Here is a 15,712-nt window from a genome sequence, read left to right on the forward strand (position 1 = left end):
CCCTGAGGTGTACCTGCTTGTGTGAATGTATGTGTGTGTTTCCCTTTGTTTTCTGAAGAAGACTTTGGCTGAAACTTTGGTGTGTAACTCATTTTGTTGTGCCTGCCTGCAGCTCAACATATCATTTTTATGATGAGTAGCAATATAACCTTTTCATAATTGTATTGTTTGCTTTTACTGTGGTATCTGCCAGAGAGCAGCAAATAGTTAATAGTAGACTTCAGTGTAGATTTTTTAAAGGCTTCTGATAGGAAATATGATCTTGAAACCTGATTTGGATCCTTCAATTTGATCTCAGTAATTAACTTTCCAACATGGCCGGTTAAAGACAGTAGGATCCTAACTGATAGTGTTTCCTATTATGAAGCTCACAGCAAGAGAATAACTGTTTACCCAGTAGTAAATGCTCTCTCTGATCATGATCATAATGGACAGTTAGTTGGGATAAATAACATTGTGTCTTACAGTATGGATACTTCTCAATGGAAATGAGTAACAATAATTAATGACTCCAGGTCAAATGTTTTTGAGACTAGTTTACAAGAGATGACTTGGGGTGAAATTTATAATCAACCAAAGTCTAACATATGTAATCAATTCTATCATAATTTCATATCATTATTTGAAAATAGCTAATCAAAAGTACATTAAACAGCCATGTAAAAAATAATGGATCACTAAAAATCAAAGAACATCCACATAATGTCAGAAATTAGTAATTCTGGCAATAGGCTTAACGCTATATGGAAGATAATGAAACGAGAGACACCAGGCATCCACAGAACAGGACAGCATCACTATTGAACTAAATTGAAGGACTATTAATGATAAGTCACACGTAGCAAATATGTTTAATAATATTTTCTACTGATTAATTAATAATTTTAGACCAATAATAACTATGAAAATTTGCTGGCACCACACAAAAGGCGCAACAATAGTGGGTTTGCTAGGGAGCATGTGTCTCACCTAATTTAGCCACAGGATTCATATTCCAGACAGTCTGACTTACGATTTTTGTATACACGAAAAATCTGTAACACATAATATTGGATTATTAGATGATAATTATTTGAGCCTCAAAGGTATTTAGATCCTCTTCTTCTTTGAAGACAATGTTATGACAGCCAGCTTGCTCTGCTTCACCAAAATATTACAGGTACCAATAAGGCAGATAGATAGAGCATGTGAAATATGTAACTAGTAAGTGAAGTTGACTTCATACCATGAGAATTAATATATCATCCCCAGGTGGACAGGCTGTATGGGAGGGATTTTTTTGGTGTGGAAGGGATGGCAGCTGTCAAAATGCAGATACAGATGTGGTTGGCAGGTTTAATGTGGGCAGAGGTGTGGATGAGCTGTCAGAGAGGAGAGGGTCAACATTAGATAGAAGAGGATCAGGTAAAGCAGATGGGAGAGATGGTGCTGAGGTTGTGAAAGAATGAAGATAGGTTGTCTTGGCCCTGAGTCCAGATCATAAAGATATCATCAATGAGCCTAAACCAGACAAGGTGTTTGGGAGGCTACGAAGCTTTTCTCTAGACAGCCCATAAACAGGTTAGCATAGGAGCTTGGCCATCACTGTGCCATGGATTTGTTTGTATTGCTTCCCTTCTAAGGAGAAGCAGTTGTGTGTTAGGATAAAGTTCAAAATGGTTCAAATGGCTCTGAGCACTATGGGACTTAACTTCTGAGGTCATCAGTCCCCTAGAACTTAGTACTACTTAAACCTAACTAACCTAAGGACATCACACACATCCATGCCCGAGGCAGGATTCGAACCTGCAACCGTAGTGGTCGCGTGGTTCCAGACTGTAGCGCCTAGAACCGCCCGGCCACCCTGGCCAGCTAGGATTAAGTTAGTAAGTTTTTTGAGAAATAAGGTAGTGGGTTTGGAATCTGAATGACAATGGGAGAGGTAGTGTTCAATAGTGGCAAGAAATGGGCATGTGAATGTTACTGTATAGGGAAGTGATGTCAATGGTGAAAAGTTGCGATCCAGGAGGTAAAAGGGGGGGGGAGAGGGGGGATGGTGGAGAGTATGTGAATGAAGCGGTTGGATTTTGGGCAATTGATTGTAGGTGTTGGTCATTGTGGGCCACAAATCTTTCAGTGGGACTGCAATAACCAGGTTCAATGGGGTATCCAGGATTGTTGGGTTTGCAGATTTTGGGCAGCAAGTAGAAAGTGGGAGTGTGGGGTGACATAGCAATGAGGAGGAAAATGGATTCAGGGGAGAGGTTCTGGGAATGGCCTAAGGCTTTAAGCAGGGATTGAAGGTTATGTTGAACTTCTGGGGTGGGTTCACTCTGGCAGAGTTTATAAGTGGAGGAGTCACACATCTGGCAAAAGCCTTCCGCCTGGTAGTCACTGCAATCCACAGAAACAGTGGTCGAATCTCTGTATGCAGGTAGCATTACTAGGTGAGGATCTGTCTTGAGGCTGTGCATGGTTGTCCTTTCTTCTTCTGAAGGGTTCCAGTTGCAGTCCACCTAATGCAGCCACAGATAGCAGTCAAGTGTGCCTGCTTTTGTGTGTGTGTGTGTGTGTGTGTGTGTGTGTGTGTGTGTGTGTGTGTGTGTTTGTGTGTTTCCCTATTCTGAAGATGGCTTTGGGAAAAAAGCTTAGCATGTAACAGCTTAGTGTGTAACAGTCTTTTTACTGTGCCTATCCGCAATTCAATGTGTCACCTTTATGGTGAGTAGATAGCACAGTAAGGAGTCTAGATTCCTCATAAACAGTTCAATATTTCTCAATGGGATTCTACACACAATTACAATTAAAATTGAACTATTTTTCAGTATTAATTCGTAAGCACACATGTGATGATCACTACAAAATATACTTGTCTAGAAGTTTCTGAACAATGAGGTGGAGATCTCAATTTTGGGTAATCTTTTGAGCTAAATGTGTTTTCATGATTTTGAGCAGATGATAGAGATGATTATGAAATCTATGTGATGACAGCTACAAAACTGACATTGCTTTTCATAATGCCGAAATGCAAAATTGTGTTCCAGTGTTCCAGGGCTTTTACATATAAAAGTGGTTGTTCATACAGATGGCTGTTGTTTAATGATCTTCCACTGTTTGAACATATAGGATTTGCTGTGTAGTGTGATGACACATTCAAAACATAAACATCAGAAACACCTCAAGGGTTATGAGATACTGGAATACAACACCTACAGCCCACCACTAACTTTTTCTGGAACAACATTTTCTTCAAAAGCTATATTGCTAGCTTTCAGATGTCTTTGTTTGCACCAGATGAAGCATACATCTTGCCATTCCAAATTAGTTTGTAGCACCTCATCCGCCTAGAGTGCACTTCTCAGTGAATGAAACTTCCTACATCATACTCAGACATTTATGTTGGGTAACATACACTGTTATGTTCCCCAACTTGTCACGTGTCTGAAGTGCTTGAGACTGTAAACACAGTTGATATTTTAACCAACAAAGAGCCATTTTGCATTTTTCAATGTGACTACCTTTTATTTGCCCTGTGAACAGATATGGCATTGAATAAATTATTTTGTTCATTATCTTATAGCTTCACCCTTTTCCAAGATGTAGGGAAATCTGTCACATTGTATTTTATGGTCTGCACTTTCTATATCTGTCTGTTAAGACAGCAGAATTATTACAATCATTATTTTTGCATTACTTTTATTCAAATAATATGTGACTAGGTGGCTAAGTGGTTGAAGTGTCGGACTACGGATCCTGCAGGCTCAGGTTTGATGCCCATTCAATCCTATGACTTTTTTTCTGTCACCTCTAGCAATGTATGCTGACGTAAGAAATACCAAGTTGCAATGAGGTTCAGACTTCACATTAAACTATAAATCCAACAATAACTGGCTGAATAAGTCAGTTCAAAGGTCAAATAAAGGCAAAGAAATGGCACATCCAATACGTGCTACATCCAGTCTTTGGGTTGATGAGAGCCTTATCTTTTTTAATTCACTCAATACAGGAAACGTCCACCCTAATTCCACTTACTCCAATCAACAACTTTCCCCATGGGTGTCAACCAGCTGCAGCAAAGCTGATGTTCAATGCACAGAGTCCTGGTGCCTCAAGGTGACAGGAATCTACTCCTTGGCATGCATACGGATCTAACAGTTCAGGCACCAGATGGGTGATCTCTCTGTTATTAGGGTACTACTATCAAGAGGATACTTGAAACACTCACCATGTCAGGTTAAATACTGTGTTAGCTTTTTAGTGCAATTGTATGTACACAGTTACTACGCATAAGTGAGCAATATTTAAGTTGTCCTCAACTGACCTGCACTACTGAAAAGTAGATGGTCAAAAGCCTCTTCCTCCCCCCAGAAAAGGTCCAAACATGTACTTTAGCTGAGAAATCTGTGGTTAAGGCAAATAAACAGAGGTTGTGTACACAAAAGACAGAGAAAGTGAGAGAATAGCTGGGCTGACATTGGATTTTCGGCAAGGGCTCAAGGGTAAAAGAAGTGAAGATGGTCAAAGACGAGAGATTATAGAATGAGAAAGGAAAGAAATGCTCTAATGGCTTGAAGCCTTGAACTTGCCGGGATGTACTCATGCAAGTCAGGGAGGGGAGGGAGGGAGGTAAGTACCTTTTTATGTGATGCAATGGAAAGGTAAGGGTGTGTGTTAACAGATGGCTGTAATGTACCAAATGGGACACCAGCAGACAAATGATGTCTTTTGTAAAAATAAGAAAAAGTGTTAAATCCTGGTATGAATATAAGTGTGAAGTTCATAATGCATTCAAAGACAACAGTTATACACAACCCCCAAAGTTCACAAGATATTTGCAACAACAGTAAAGATAATTTTGCTGCATATGACATACGGCCGAAATTAAAATACAAACTGATACGATATGTATCATGGAGTAGCATGGAGAGCTGCATCAAACCAGTCTCAGGACTGAAGACAACAACAACAACAACAACAACAACAACAACAAGATGTATATAATCTCTGATAACTGACTGTTATCTGAACCAATACTTTAATTATTCACTAATTATAGTAGAACTTTTTCTTGTGACATGGTATTCATTGACTTCAACAACTCAAAACAAAACTATCACCTACTATCCTAGCCCGCTATAGATCAGTTTGTTACCACAGCCTCTACTTCTTCTATGACCCATGAATATTTCGCAAACAATACGGAATGAATTCAAAGCCATATAATACATCATCCCTTTTCCAACTCCCACTGGTAACTGTCTATATACTGTCTACAGGAAACTTATATGTTGTCAGTTTGCGCACCATAGAGGGAAAGCATTCTGACTGGGACTGCCCCCTAGTTTAGACTTCAGTCTAAAGACAGTCCTAACTGTCTATTTTGTATTGCTATCCAAATCAGGAATCAAGAATTATTGTTTATGTAAGCAAGATTCACTCAATATTCTTACCACAACATAACTCAAAACATATAACGATAGTTTCATTAACATTCTATACTCATTTCTGGTATGACAATGAAGTGACAAAAGCACTGACTCATATTCTGTATCTGCGTTTGAGAAGACATTCTCTCTCTCTCTCTCTCTCTCTCTCTCAACATCAAAAATAAAACAAGCAATTATCATTTTTTCTAATACAACAGAATTTCAGTTGTTAAACGGTTAGCACACTGGTGCACACTCAAAAGACTGACACTAACCAGCAGCCCAATACTTGGTGAGAAAAGTGTAGGGCATATAGGATGGAGAGGGAGGGAGGGAGGGAGAGAGGGGGGGAGAGAGAGAGAGGGGGGGAGAGAGAGAGAGAGAGAGAGAGAGAGAGAGAGAGAGGGGGGGGGGGAGGGGTGGCAAGGGGAGGGATTATTGCTCAGTGAAACACACCCCTTTAACTCAGAAAATAATATAGGGAATATTAGAATGACTACTCAAATACCAGAGTAAGGGAAACAGAAATCCTGAAGGAAGTAAAATGTCATTTCAGCAAACAAAGAAAGTAAACAGAAAGAAATATTTAAACTGAATTTCACTGAAATGAGTAAAAACATGTTGAAGCTTCAAAATACTTAAATATTCCACATTAGAAGATGTACAAAAAATTGCAAATGATTTGCAGATTAGCTATCTAACCAAGCACTCCTCCCTCAAAGACTCAGAGCTTTAATCAGAGGTGTCACTAGACATTAACAGGTAAATCTGCAGATGGAGGAAACCTCTCATATGTCTCCAACTGGCTACAAATTAGCGTAGCAATAAAAATACAAAAAGTCCCAATGACAAGCAGTTAGGATTGCACATTTTTTGAATTTCTAAAGCATCGTAGAACAAATGGAAAGAAATGGTTGCAAGGATTCTACAATCTTGTACTACAAATAATTTCATAATGAAGGGATATCTCTTTGTCATTCCTAGAGAGTTGAACTAATATAAAAGTTTTGATGTTTCCAGCAGAGTGAGTCAACCAAAATACTATGACACATCCTTTAGTCTTTCCCTCTCCTTCCCTCTTTCCTGATGAGGCAACAGTTTGTTGCGAAAGCTTGAATTTTGTGTGTATGTTTGTGTGTCTATCGACCTGCCAGCACTTTCGTTTGGTAAATTACATCATCTTTGTTTTTAGATATAAAATACTATGACATTTTGATGAGTCTTACTTCCATTACCTACCAGCAAAGTGAAAAGATAAAATAACATGTCTTTCGACGAACTCATCCAGCTGGAAATACATGAACTTTACATTAGCAAGTGAAAGCCTGTGAACACTCAATACCTAATGATAGACCCACTAGTATTTGGATCATATATAAAAAGGATTACAAAAGCTGTAAGAAAAGAAGCAATGTCTCTGTTAACACTACAGCATGTGTGTATAGAATTAACACATAGTTATTGAATAAGTACAAGGTGTACAACTTTGTTTCCACCGTTTGCCAATAGGTGGCAACAACGGTAAGCAGCAGTCAAAAGAAACAGATTGCAGATGTCGGGGAGTTAGCTTGGACCTCCGTCAACATAACCTCATTCAAACATTAGTCAATTTGTGTCTGCATCATATGGTTGAAATGTCAGTTTACGAGCCTAATTCTCGTCATTTGTGGGAGGTGTTACTGTTTTGTTTCAATATGATCAAAACAGTGGCTGAGACTCATCGAATGCTCTCAAGTACGTATGGTAAGGATGCTAGTAGTGAAAGAACATGTCGTGAGTTGTTTCAACGCTTCAAGAACAGTGGTTTTAACAACGTAGACCGGTATAGTGGTGGAAGAGAGAATGTTTACAAAGATGCAGAGCTGGAGACATTTCTGAGTGAAGTCTTGTGTCAAACTCAAGAAAAATTGGCGCAATTAGTGAGAGTGACACAGCAAGCCATTTCAAAACATCTCAAGGCTATAAGCATGATTCAGAAAGAAGGAACTTGGGTCCCGTGTGAGCTGAAACCAAGAGACGTTTAATGGTGTTTGTGTGTTTGTGAACAGTTGCTTCAGAGGCAAAAATGAAAGGGATTTCTGCATAGCATTGTGACCGGGGACGAAAAATGGGTTCATTACGATAACCATAAATGCAAAAAAATCATAGTGATATCCCGGCTATGCTTCCACGTTGACGGCCTAACCGAATATTCATGGCTCCAAAATCGTGCTCTGCATTTGGTGGGACCAGCTCGGCATCATGTACTATGAGGTGTTAAAACCAAGTGAAACAATCACAGGTGCTCGTTATCGAACACAATTAATGCATTTGAGCACACCATTAAAAAACAAACAGCCGCAATACAACGAGAGTCATGATAAAGTGATTTTGCAACATGACAATGCTCGGCCCCACATTGCAAATGAGGTCAAGTCGTACTTGGAAAAGTTAAAATGGTAAGTGCTACCCCATCCACAGTGTTCTCCAGACATTGCTCCCTCTGATTATCACCTGTTTACATCAATGGCGCATGGCCTGGCTGACCAACACTTCCGATCGCACGAAGAAGTCACAGATTGGATGAATTCGTGGATCGCTTCAAAAGATGAACAATTTTTTCGATGTGGGATTCGTACACTGCCCAAAAGATGGGAGAAAGTAATGGCCAGCAATGGAAAATACTTTGACTGACACATGTGTAACCAATTTGTTTCATTAAAGCCTCAAATGTTGGGGGAAAAAAAAGCAGAAGATAAGTTGTACACCTTGTATATCCCAGTGCGAGGAGGAGATATTTCTACGTACAACTTTCTTTTTTCTCCTGAAACATAACATGTACAAAAAAGTTATGTAACAATAACAACAACAAAATGGTTATAATGGCTCTGAGCACTATGGGACTTCACTTCTTTGGTCATCAGTCCCCTAGAACTTAGAACTACTTAAGCCTAACTAACCTAAGGACATCACACACACCCATGCCCGAGGCAGGATTCAAACCTGCGACCGTAGCGGTCGCGCAGTTCCAAACTGTAGCGCCTAGAACTGCTCGGCCACTCTGACTGGCCAACAACAACACAACAAATGTCTAAAGTCTGCAACAGGGGTAATGCCAATCAGGGTGCTTCTCCTTCACAGTACATATATTGCTGATCTCGAGCTACCCCCCTCTACAGTACATATATTGCTGATCTAGACCTACCCAAAGGCATTAAACACACTTAAAATATTCTAATTTTAGCTCTCATTTACTCAAATACTTAGTAATCATAATATCAGTGCAATTTAATGAGATACCACCCCCACCTCTACTACTGCATATGAATTCTAAGAGTTTAACTCAGAGCAGGGTTAACAAAACAAACTACTACTACAAATAAATTGTTCACTGTTAAGTGTATGACATATTAAAACTTACTTGTAGTCTTCCATCTAAACTACGAGGTATAGTAACACAGTCACTGGCTTGGCCTGGTGAACTTAGAGCTCTTTCAAGCTCCTCAATGGCTCCTTTCTTTTTTTTTAGTTTCTTCACTAAAGAATCAACTGCTTTCTCTGCCCACTTTTCTTCTTCATCTCCTTGCTTCCAGCCGAGAAGTTTCTTCACAGCAGGACTGGTAAATGAGAATAAGCTATTCAATGACGAAATTGGGCCACCAGCTCCTGATGACTCTGCCTCATCAGTATCCATTTCAATTCCAATTAAATCTATTTCCTCTGAAACAAAAAAAAGGGGAATATTTTATAAGAATATTTATGTTGGGATCCCAATTGTCACTTAAACTTAGAGATACCCTTTTAGAACTTGTTCCATCTTTCCTCTCTCTTTTTTCGCTCTATTAATTGCTAACACTGGTTGACCATTCAACGAAATTGTACCTTGCACAACAAGGAATCATTAATTACAAATCACTGAAACAAAAGGGAACTCTACAGATTTGTTACCAGACAGTTAAAAGAGGGGCTGAACTGTATACTGCAAGAATGTTAACAACAATACAATACACTATGCTACACATTTTTCCCCCTTTACACAAATATCTTCTTTTCAAACAAAAACTGATGTCAATTAATTTATTATTTCACTAGATAATCTACAAATATGAGTTTCTAACACATTTCACAATCATATTCATGCAAAACATCAATGAGCCTTCCACACTATACTTCTCTATTATGTGTAGCAAGTGCTCATTAAAAATATGTTAGAAAGCTATCATGTATGTTACTTACAATTTGTTGTGAAAAACTGAGTGGCAAAAGCAAAGAGAGTAAAATGCCACCATGATGGTGCTGCGAGAGAGAGAGAGAGAGAGAGAAGAGGGGAGGGGGGGGGGGGGGGGAGAGGGACATGTAGCCTTGTGTGCCAGATGTCATGCAGTATCATGAAAAGTAATAAAAAGTACTAAGTCTGCTTTGACTAAGAATATAAAGGTTTTCCAGGATGATGGAATAACAACAATATTATGAAAAGGATATAGATGCACACAATAGAGGCGGCACTGAGTCATAGACTCAGGCCAGAGCCACAGTGGAGATTGTGTGTGTGTGTGTGTGTGTGTGTGTGTGTGTGTGTGTGTGTGTGTGTGCCAAAAACTTTAATGTTAGCAGTCTTTTCTTTGTGCCCATCTGTGACTCAATACCGCCTGTATGTTATGAGTAGCACTCTATCCTTTCATAATATCATACAATGGAAAATCCAGGATCGAATGTAACAATATTATGAAAAGGGAAGTTGCTACTCACTATATAGCGGAGAAACTCTACCTGCAGTTCGGCATCTCTGCTATATGGTGAGTAGCAAATTTCCTTTTCATAATATCTTAAAGTTATTTTATGTGAGTAAATGTTTAAACACATCCACTATATTTTTGGGCCAAAACTGCTCAGTATATCATACCTAATTTCATTAGTTTATCACTTCTAACAACCATCTAAGCCTCTGGATATGTCCAAGTTTCAAAAACAAGAGTTTACAACAACTGCTCACACTTCTAAACTTGACCTATTTTCTTTTTTATTTGTTTAGTTCATGTTCCGAAGACCCAGGCAACAAGTGAATTGCAAGGATATGGAACATGTCAACTTGTACAGGGTTCACATGTAACTTACAACAATAAAAGATGCAATGCTATTAACAGAAAACTGTGTTTCACTGCGGAAAAATGAGTAATATATACAGGAAGCACAACAAATAAATAAATGAATACAAAAACTAAATTTTCACCTCCACGATACTGCACAAAATAAGGGTCTAGTGTAGCAGGGGATACAACCCGTCGGCTTTGGACAATGACGTCACAAGTCGCCAGAGAGCAGTTTACCATTTTCGCTTTTGCTGTTATGTTTCAGTTTCGTTTTTTTACTGATTGCTTAGTAAAGTGGATCTGTTTATTCTATCTCGTGAGATTTTTTTTTTAAAAAGCCAAAAAACACTTATCAGCCATTGAAGGGAGCTACAACACTAAGAAGAATCGCTTCTCGATTGGCGACTTGTGACGTCATTGTCCAAAGCCGACGGGTTGTATCCCCTGCTACACTAGTCCCCAAAATAATGTGGGAGTCATGACAGTTCAAAGTTAATATGTGCTTAAGAAGACAAAAGATTAAAATTATGATACAAAACTCTGTTCCCTTAATGGTATCCACCTCCGCCACTGAAGCAACAACACAATCTTTAAAAAGAAAGTGGGCTGATCAATTACATTTGATGTCTACATATGCACCCAAGAGTCCTGTGCTGTCAATTTTCTGTATTGGCTGATCTCTACACTTTGTGTCAATTTCTTCAAGGGGAAATACGGAAGCGTCCGATCTAACCCGTCGGCTTTGACCCATGACGTCACAAATATAGCGGAAACGACAATTCCAATATGGCGAATATAGAAACGTTGCATACGTATCACAAAGACGAAAACACATAGAAAAACAACACACGCAAAGGTTTCAGAAGAACAATCTGCTAACATTGATAGCAAACAAAGATAATAATAAACAAGTGGTACTCAAGGCCAGGCAGGGGGGGGGCGCAGCCCCCCCCCCTGACCCCCCCCCCCCCCCCCGCCAAAAAAAAACTCCCAACCTAACCTCGTATTCAGGGCTACGCTACAGATCAATGTGTAGGTCAATCAAAAGATAAAAAAAAAGAAACAAAAAAAAAAAGAAAAAAACAATATTGATTCATTAGACATAACGAGTAGCGACAAAACATATAGACCATAAAGATTGAACAATCTAATGGCAAACTGATAAAAGCCTCATAGACGACGTTAAAACAAAAAGTACAGTAAAAAGGTAAACTATATATTACAGGCCCTAAAACTCCTACTAAGGTAACGTCAACGAGGCAACATCTACAAACACGCCACACTCACAAACCAAACTCCGCGCCGTAATGACGTCACACACCACAACACCCTTACGTCACGGGTCAAAGCCGACGCGTGAGATCGGATGTTTCTGTTGACCCCTTCAAGGTTTCGGAAATACGGAAGCGTTCGATCCCGCCCATCTGCTTTGACCCATGACGTCACAAATATGGCGGAAACGACCATAAACAATTATTCCAACATGGCGCATATGATGTTGGTACGTACACATTAGGAGGACGAAAATACATCAAAAAACAAACACACACACTTTCCACAAAAAGCCTAATGACACTAACGGGACAAGCATGGGAAAATGGGGTGTTTTTGGGTGGGGGCAAACTAAATATAAACAAATTTTAGACACCCACCCACAAAACGACGAAAAAAAACCGAAATCATAAAACTCCCCAAATACCACTAAACACAATATCATCTGGAATCGGACACTTCCCTTGACCTATATAGCTCAACAGCAGTTCCCGATCCCATAAATTAGGATCAAACACTTCCCTTGGCCTATATAGCACAAAAACATCTCCCGATACCAATATCACAAAGCCACACATTGGGATCGAACACTTCCCTTGACCTGCGTACTGTTAATTTTATCCGCCATATCCATTCCTGAGCAAAACCAACAACCAATTAATTTTACTAAAATTACCACACGATCTACAGTGAACAACACTAAATTAACCTTCACACAAAATCGTTAACTCGCTGAAACAAATTCCACTACAAACACAGCCGACACTCTAACAATTCTGGATACTGAGCAAAAGCAAATTGAGCCCATTACACCACACAAACGAAAGCCTTGAACATACCACCAGAGAGCACAACTAACCACAACACGACATCTACAAACACGCCACACTCACAAGCCAAACTCCACGCCGTCATTACGTCACACACGACAACACCCGTACGTCACGGGTCAAAGCAGACGCGTGGGATCGGACACTTCTGTCGACCCAAACCTTGTTTACAGTTTGTTCAAGATTATCATCTGACAATGTGTTAATGAGAATTACAGTGTAATCTGCAAAAATGGTAAATTTATTCTTTGTGTAGGAATGAAGTGAGCCTATAATGAACATCAGAAATAGCAGTGAACCTAAAACAGAGCTTTGTGGCACTCCACACATTAAAGTGCCCTATTCAGATGAGCCATGTTTCCAGATGAACCATTCGGCATTATAATCTGCTTCAGCCCATTCTATGTTGATGCCACAAACTGACAATGCCATATAAATCATAACATTATGACTTTTGCAAAAGATTTTACAGGTTTACACAATTAACAGCTTTCGAGGGACCACAAAAGTTACCTACTTGAGACATATTTTTATTAATGGCCTGTAAAACTTGATGTTAAAAGAATATATAGTTTGCTGAGAAAAATACCAGTGCAAAATCCAAATTGACTTTTGCTGAAGATATTAAGGAAGTTGAGATGATCAACAATCATCCTTCTGTGCATGAGTCTCTAACGAATTTTTGAAAAGATAGTTAAACGCGAGATTGAGTGAAGAGTCAGCAACATTAGTTTTAATTTCTGCAACCATTTCAGATTTCTTTACAATACTGTCACCTTGCTTTATTTCTGTGTATGATATATTCTGTTTTTCTGCCAGTTTCCATGCTGATTACATTTAATTTATTTTCCTTTTTTTAGAAATCTCAATTTCAGATTTTATGTGCATTCTATTAGCTTTATTTATTACCTTCTTTAAGGTGCCACAGTAAAGTTTGTAGTGCTGCTGTTTCTTTGGGTCAATACAACTTCTGAGAAAACTGTATGGAATCCCCTTTGTTCTACAGGATTTTTTTTTTTTTATTCCTGCATTGAGCCACATTTTTCTTGTCAGTGCCTACACTACTGTTTCTATTTTTTGGAGGTGAGGAGCAGGGGTAGCTTCAAAGAAACATATGAATTCACTTAAAAACAACAAAGAGTGTGATAAGTCCTGTTTCACTGAAAACTGGGCTCCGTCTCTCTCTTGCAGGTTGTAGTTGACATTTTTAAGGGTCTCATCATTTATTGCCCAAAAAGATTTCCAAGAATGTGCACAACTTTGCACAGCTTTATGTCAATGAATGTAAGCAATTGATCATCATGTCAGAAAGGCTATTAAAAAACTGGACACATTAACAGTGTTGACTGCTAAATTTATATGACAACTATCAGGCGCCCTAATCGAAAAATCAACTACTATCATCAATAAAAAGACAACTATACGTCCTAAATCTACTTTATTACTGCTATCATTCAGATATCTTGCTGCACTTACAAATCCAATTTTGTAACTCTAATCAAGAAGGAGAAATGCCAGCTATCTTGAATCAGTAAAAGAACACTTGTCCACAGTGAATAATTTGGCCAGATATTACAAGATTCAAGGTAAATAAACTTTGTGTACAGGGCCTTGAAAAATACTGAAATGAACAGTTAGCATACTTAAATGTTAAACTTATAAAAATAATAAGACTATACAGCAATTTAAGTAGTAGAAAGTGCTAAGGACTTACACTAGCTGTATAATCAACAGTGACACAAAGCTTGTGACTATCATACTGTAAACATATCAACATATTTACAAAGAGTTAAGTAAAAAGGAAAAATCTCTTATTCCTGTGTAGTTTTTTGCTGTTATTTGTGTCATTTGGATCCACATACAATTGAAAATTGATTCAGGGGATAAGGGCGCGCGCGAAATAGGATGAGCCAGTGGCGGCGAATGTTTCTCATACACCTAAATATATTCCAGTGAAATGGAACTTAGAGGCCGAGCCTTCCTAGTCAAATTTACACACCATTGCCGTAACGTCTTAATCATATCCCCCTGCCCCTTTTAAAGGCAGAAGCGCAACGCGTTGGCTACACAAACAAAATGAATTAATGCATTTGGTACACAAGTTTTATCACATTTGTAGGCACATTAGAATAGACAGGGAGCAGTCTAAATGACTGATGCATATTCTAAAATTGCTATCTGCTATACCATTAGATAATTATATTCGACTAAGCATAGTAAACATGAAGCTATCAAACTGATAGCAACAACTTTCTTTTCCTTGAACATAGTCACATGAAAGCTGCGCTTCAATTACTCCCTACCAAACCCCGTAAGAATAAGATGAACATAACTACTGACTGTTAAATACAAATTCCTCTTCGACTTCATAAATATCCATCTTCAAATAGATGAAGCTTTATCTGGTATGATGTACTCACATTTCGTAGCTGTTCAAACCTTGTAGTTTCAATTTTTTAAAAGAAATCACATATTCGAACACTTTATGTTAAAATTGTTTACAAAGTTTACGAATTTGTTTCAAAATATCACTGCTTCTATTTACTGGCGACTCAAAGTCGGAGACAGAACCAACCTGATGTATTCATCCGCCAATGATTAGACATGGCAAAAAAACAAAAACACACATGAAGAAAATTTTAGCTATTTCTCATAAAAGCGTTATTTCTTCTTCGTGAACGTTGTTGGTTCTTGGTCCAGTTGGTAAAAACTCCCGTGTGGTAGGCCACAGAAACCTGCAGCCTCTTCCGTTTTTGACAAACGTTCGATTTTAGGTCATTTTCACGTGACGTCATAGCTCTGTTCTGTGAAAACAGAGAACATGTACTTCTGTAATAGCAGTGTACCTTTGTCATCAACACCAAGTCATTAGTCGTTCCGACAAACAGATTCAGTTACTTTTCGGCTTTCGGTACGCACGTATGGAAAGAGAACAAATGTGTGCGTTGCAAGATTAATAGAAAGCAACAAATACCGAAAATCTCTCCGTATGACATAAAGTAGCTTACTGCTAGCAAGCAATGCTATCAGTACGTGTCAATATGCACATAAACTTGTATTTAAAATCAGCAGTTGTGTTAAGTAATATAAAATGCAGGGACAAAATTTAGTCAATTGTTCTTCAACTAGGCGAAAA

General features: G+C 38.6%; 1 protein-coding gene across 4 annotated transcripts in view; it reads right to left on the reverse strand.

The window, feature by feature from the left end:
* The window catches only part of LOC124619529 (protein mothers against dpp), a 170,227-nt gene extending 154,751 nt beyond the window's left edge, over nucleotides 1-15,476 (reverse strand). The window contains exons 1-2 of one of the 4 annotated variants that reach the window (XM_047145985.1): nucleotides 15,152-15,476; nucleotides 8,806-9,104 (exon numbers count right to left, since the gene is read on the reverse strand). In XM_047145985.1, coding sequence (XP_047001941.1) covers nucleotides 8,806-9,104; nucleotides 15,152-15,182 — 330 coding nt within the window. In that variant the 5' untranslated portion in view covers nucleotides 15,183-15,476. The other 3 variants (XM_047145982.1, XM_047145983.1, XM_047145984.1) reach the window with 3 other exon arrangements.
* Between the last annotated feature and the right edge of the window lie 236 nt (nucleotides 15,477-15,712).

The sequence above is a fragment of the Schistocerca americana genome, chromosome 6, assembly GCF_021461395.2.
Source record: "Schistocerca americana isolate TAMUIC-IGC-003095 chromosome 6, iqSchAmer2.1, whole genome shotgun sequence".
Taxonomy (NCBI): Eukaryota; Metazoa; Arthropoda; class Insecta; order Orthoptera; family Acrididae; genus Schistocerca; species Schistocerca americana.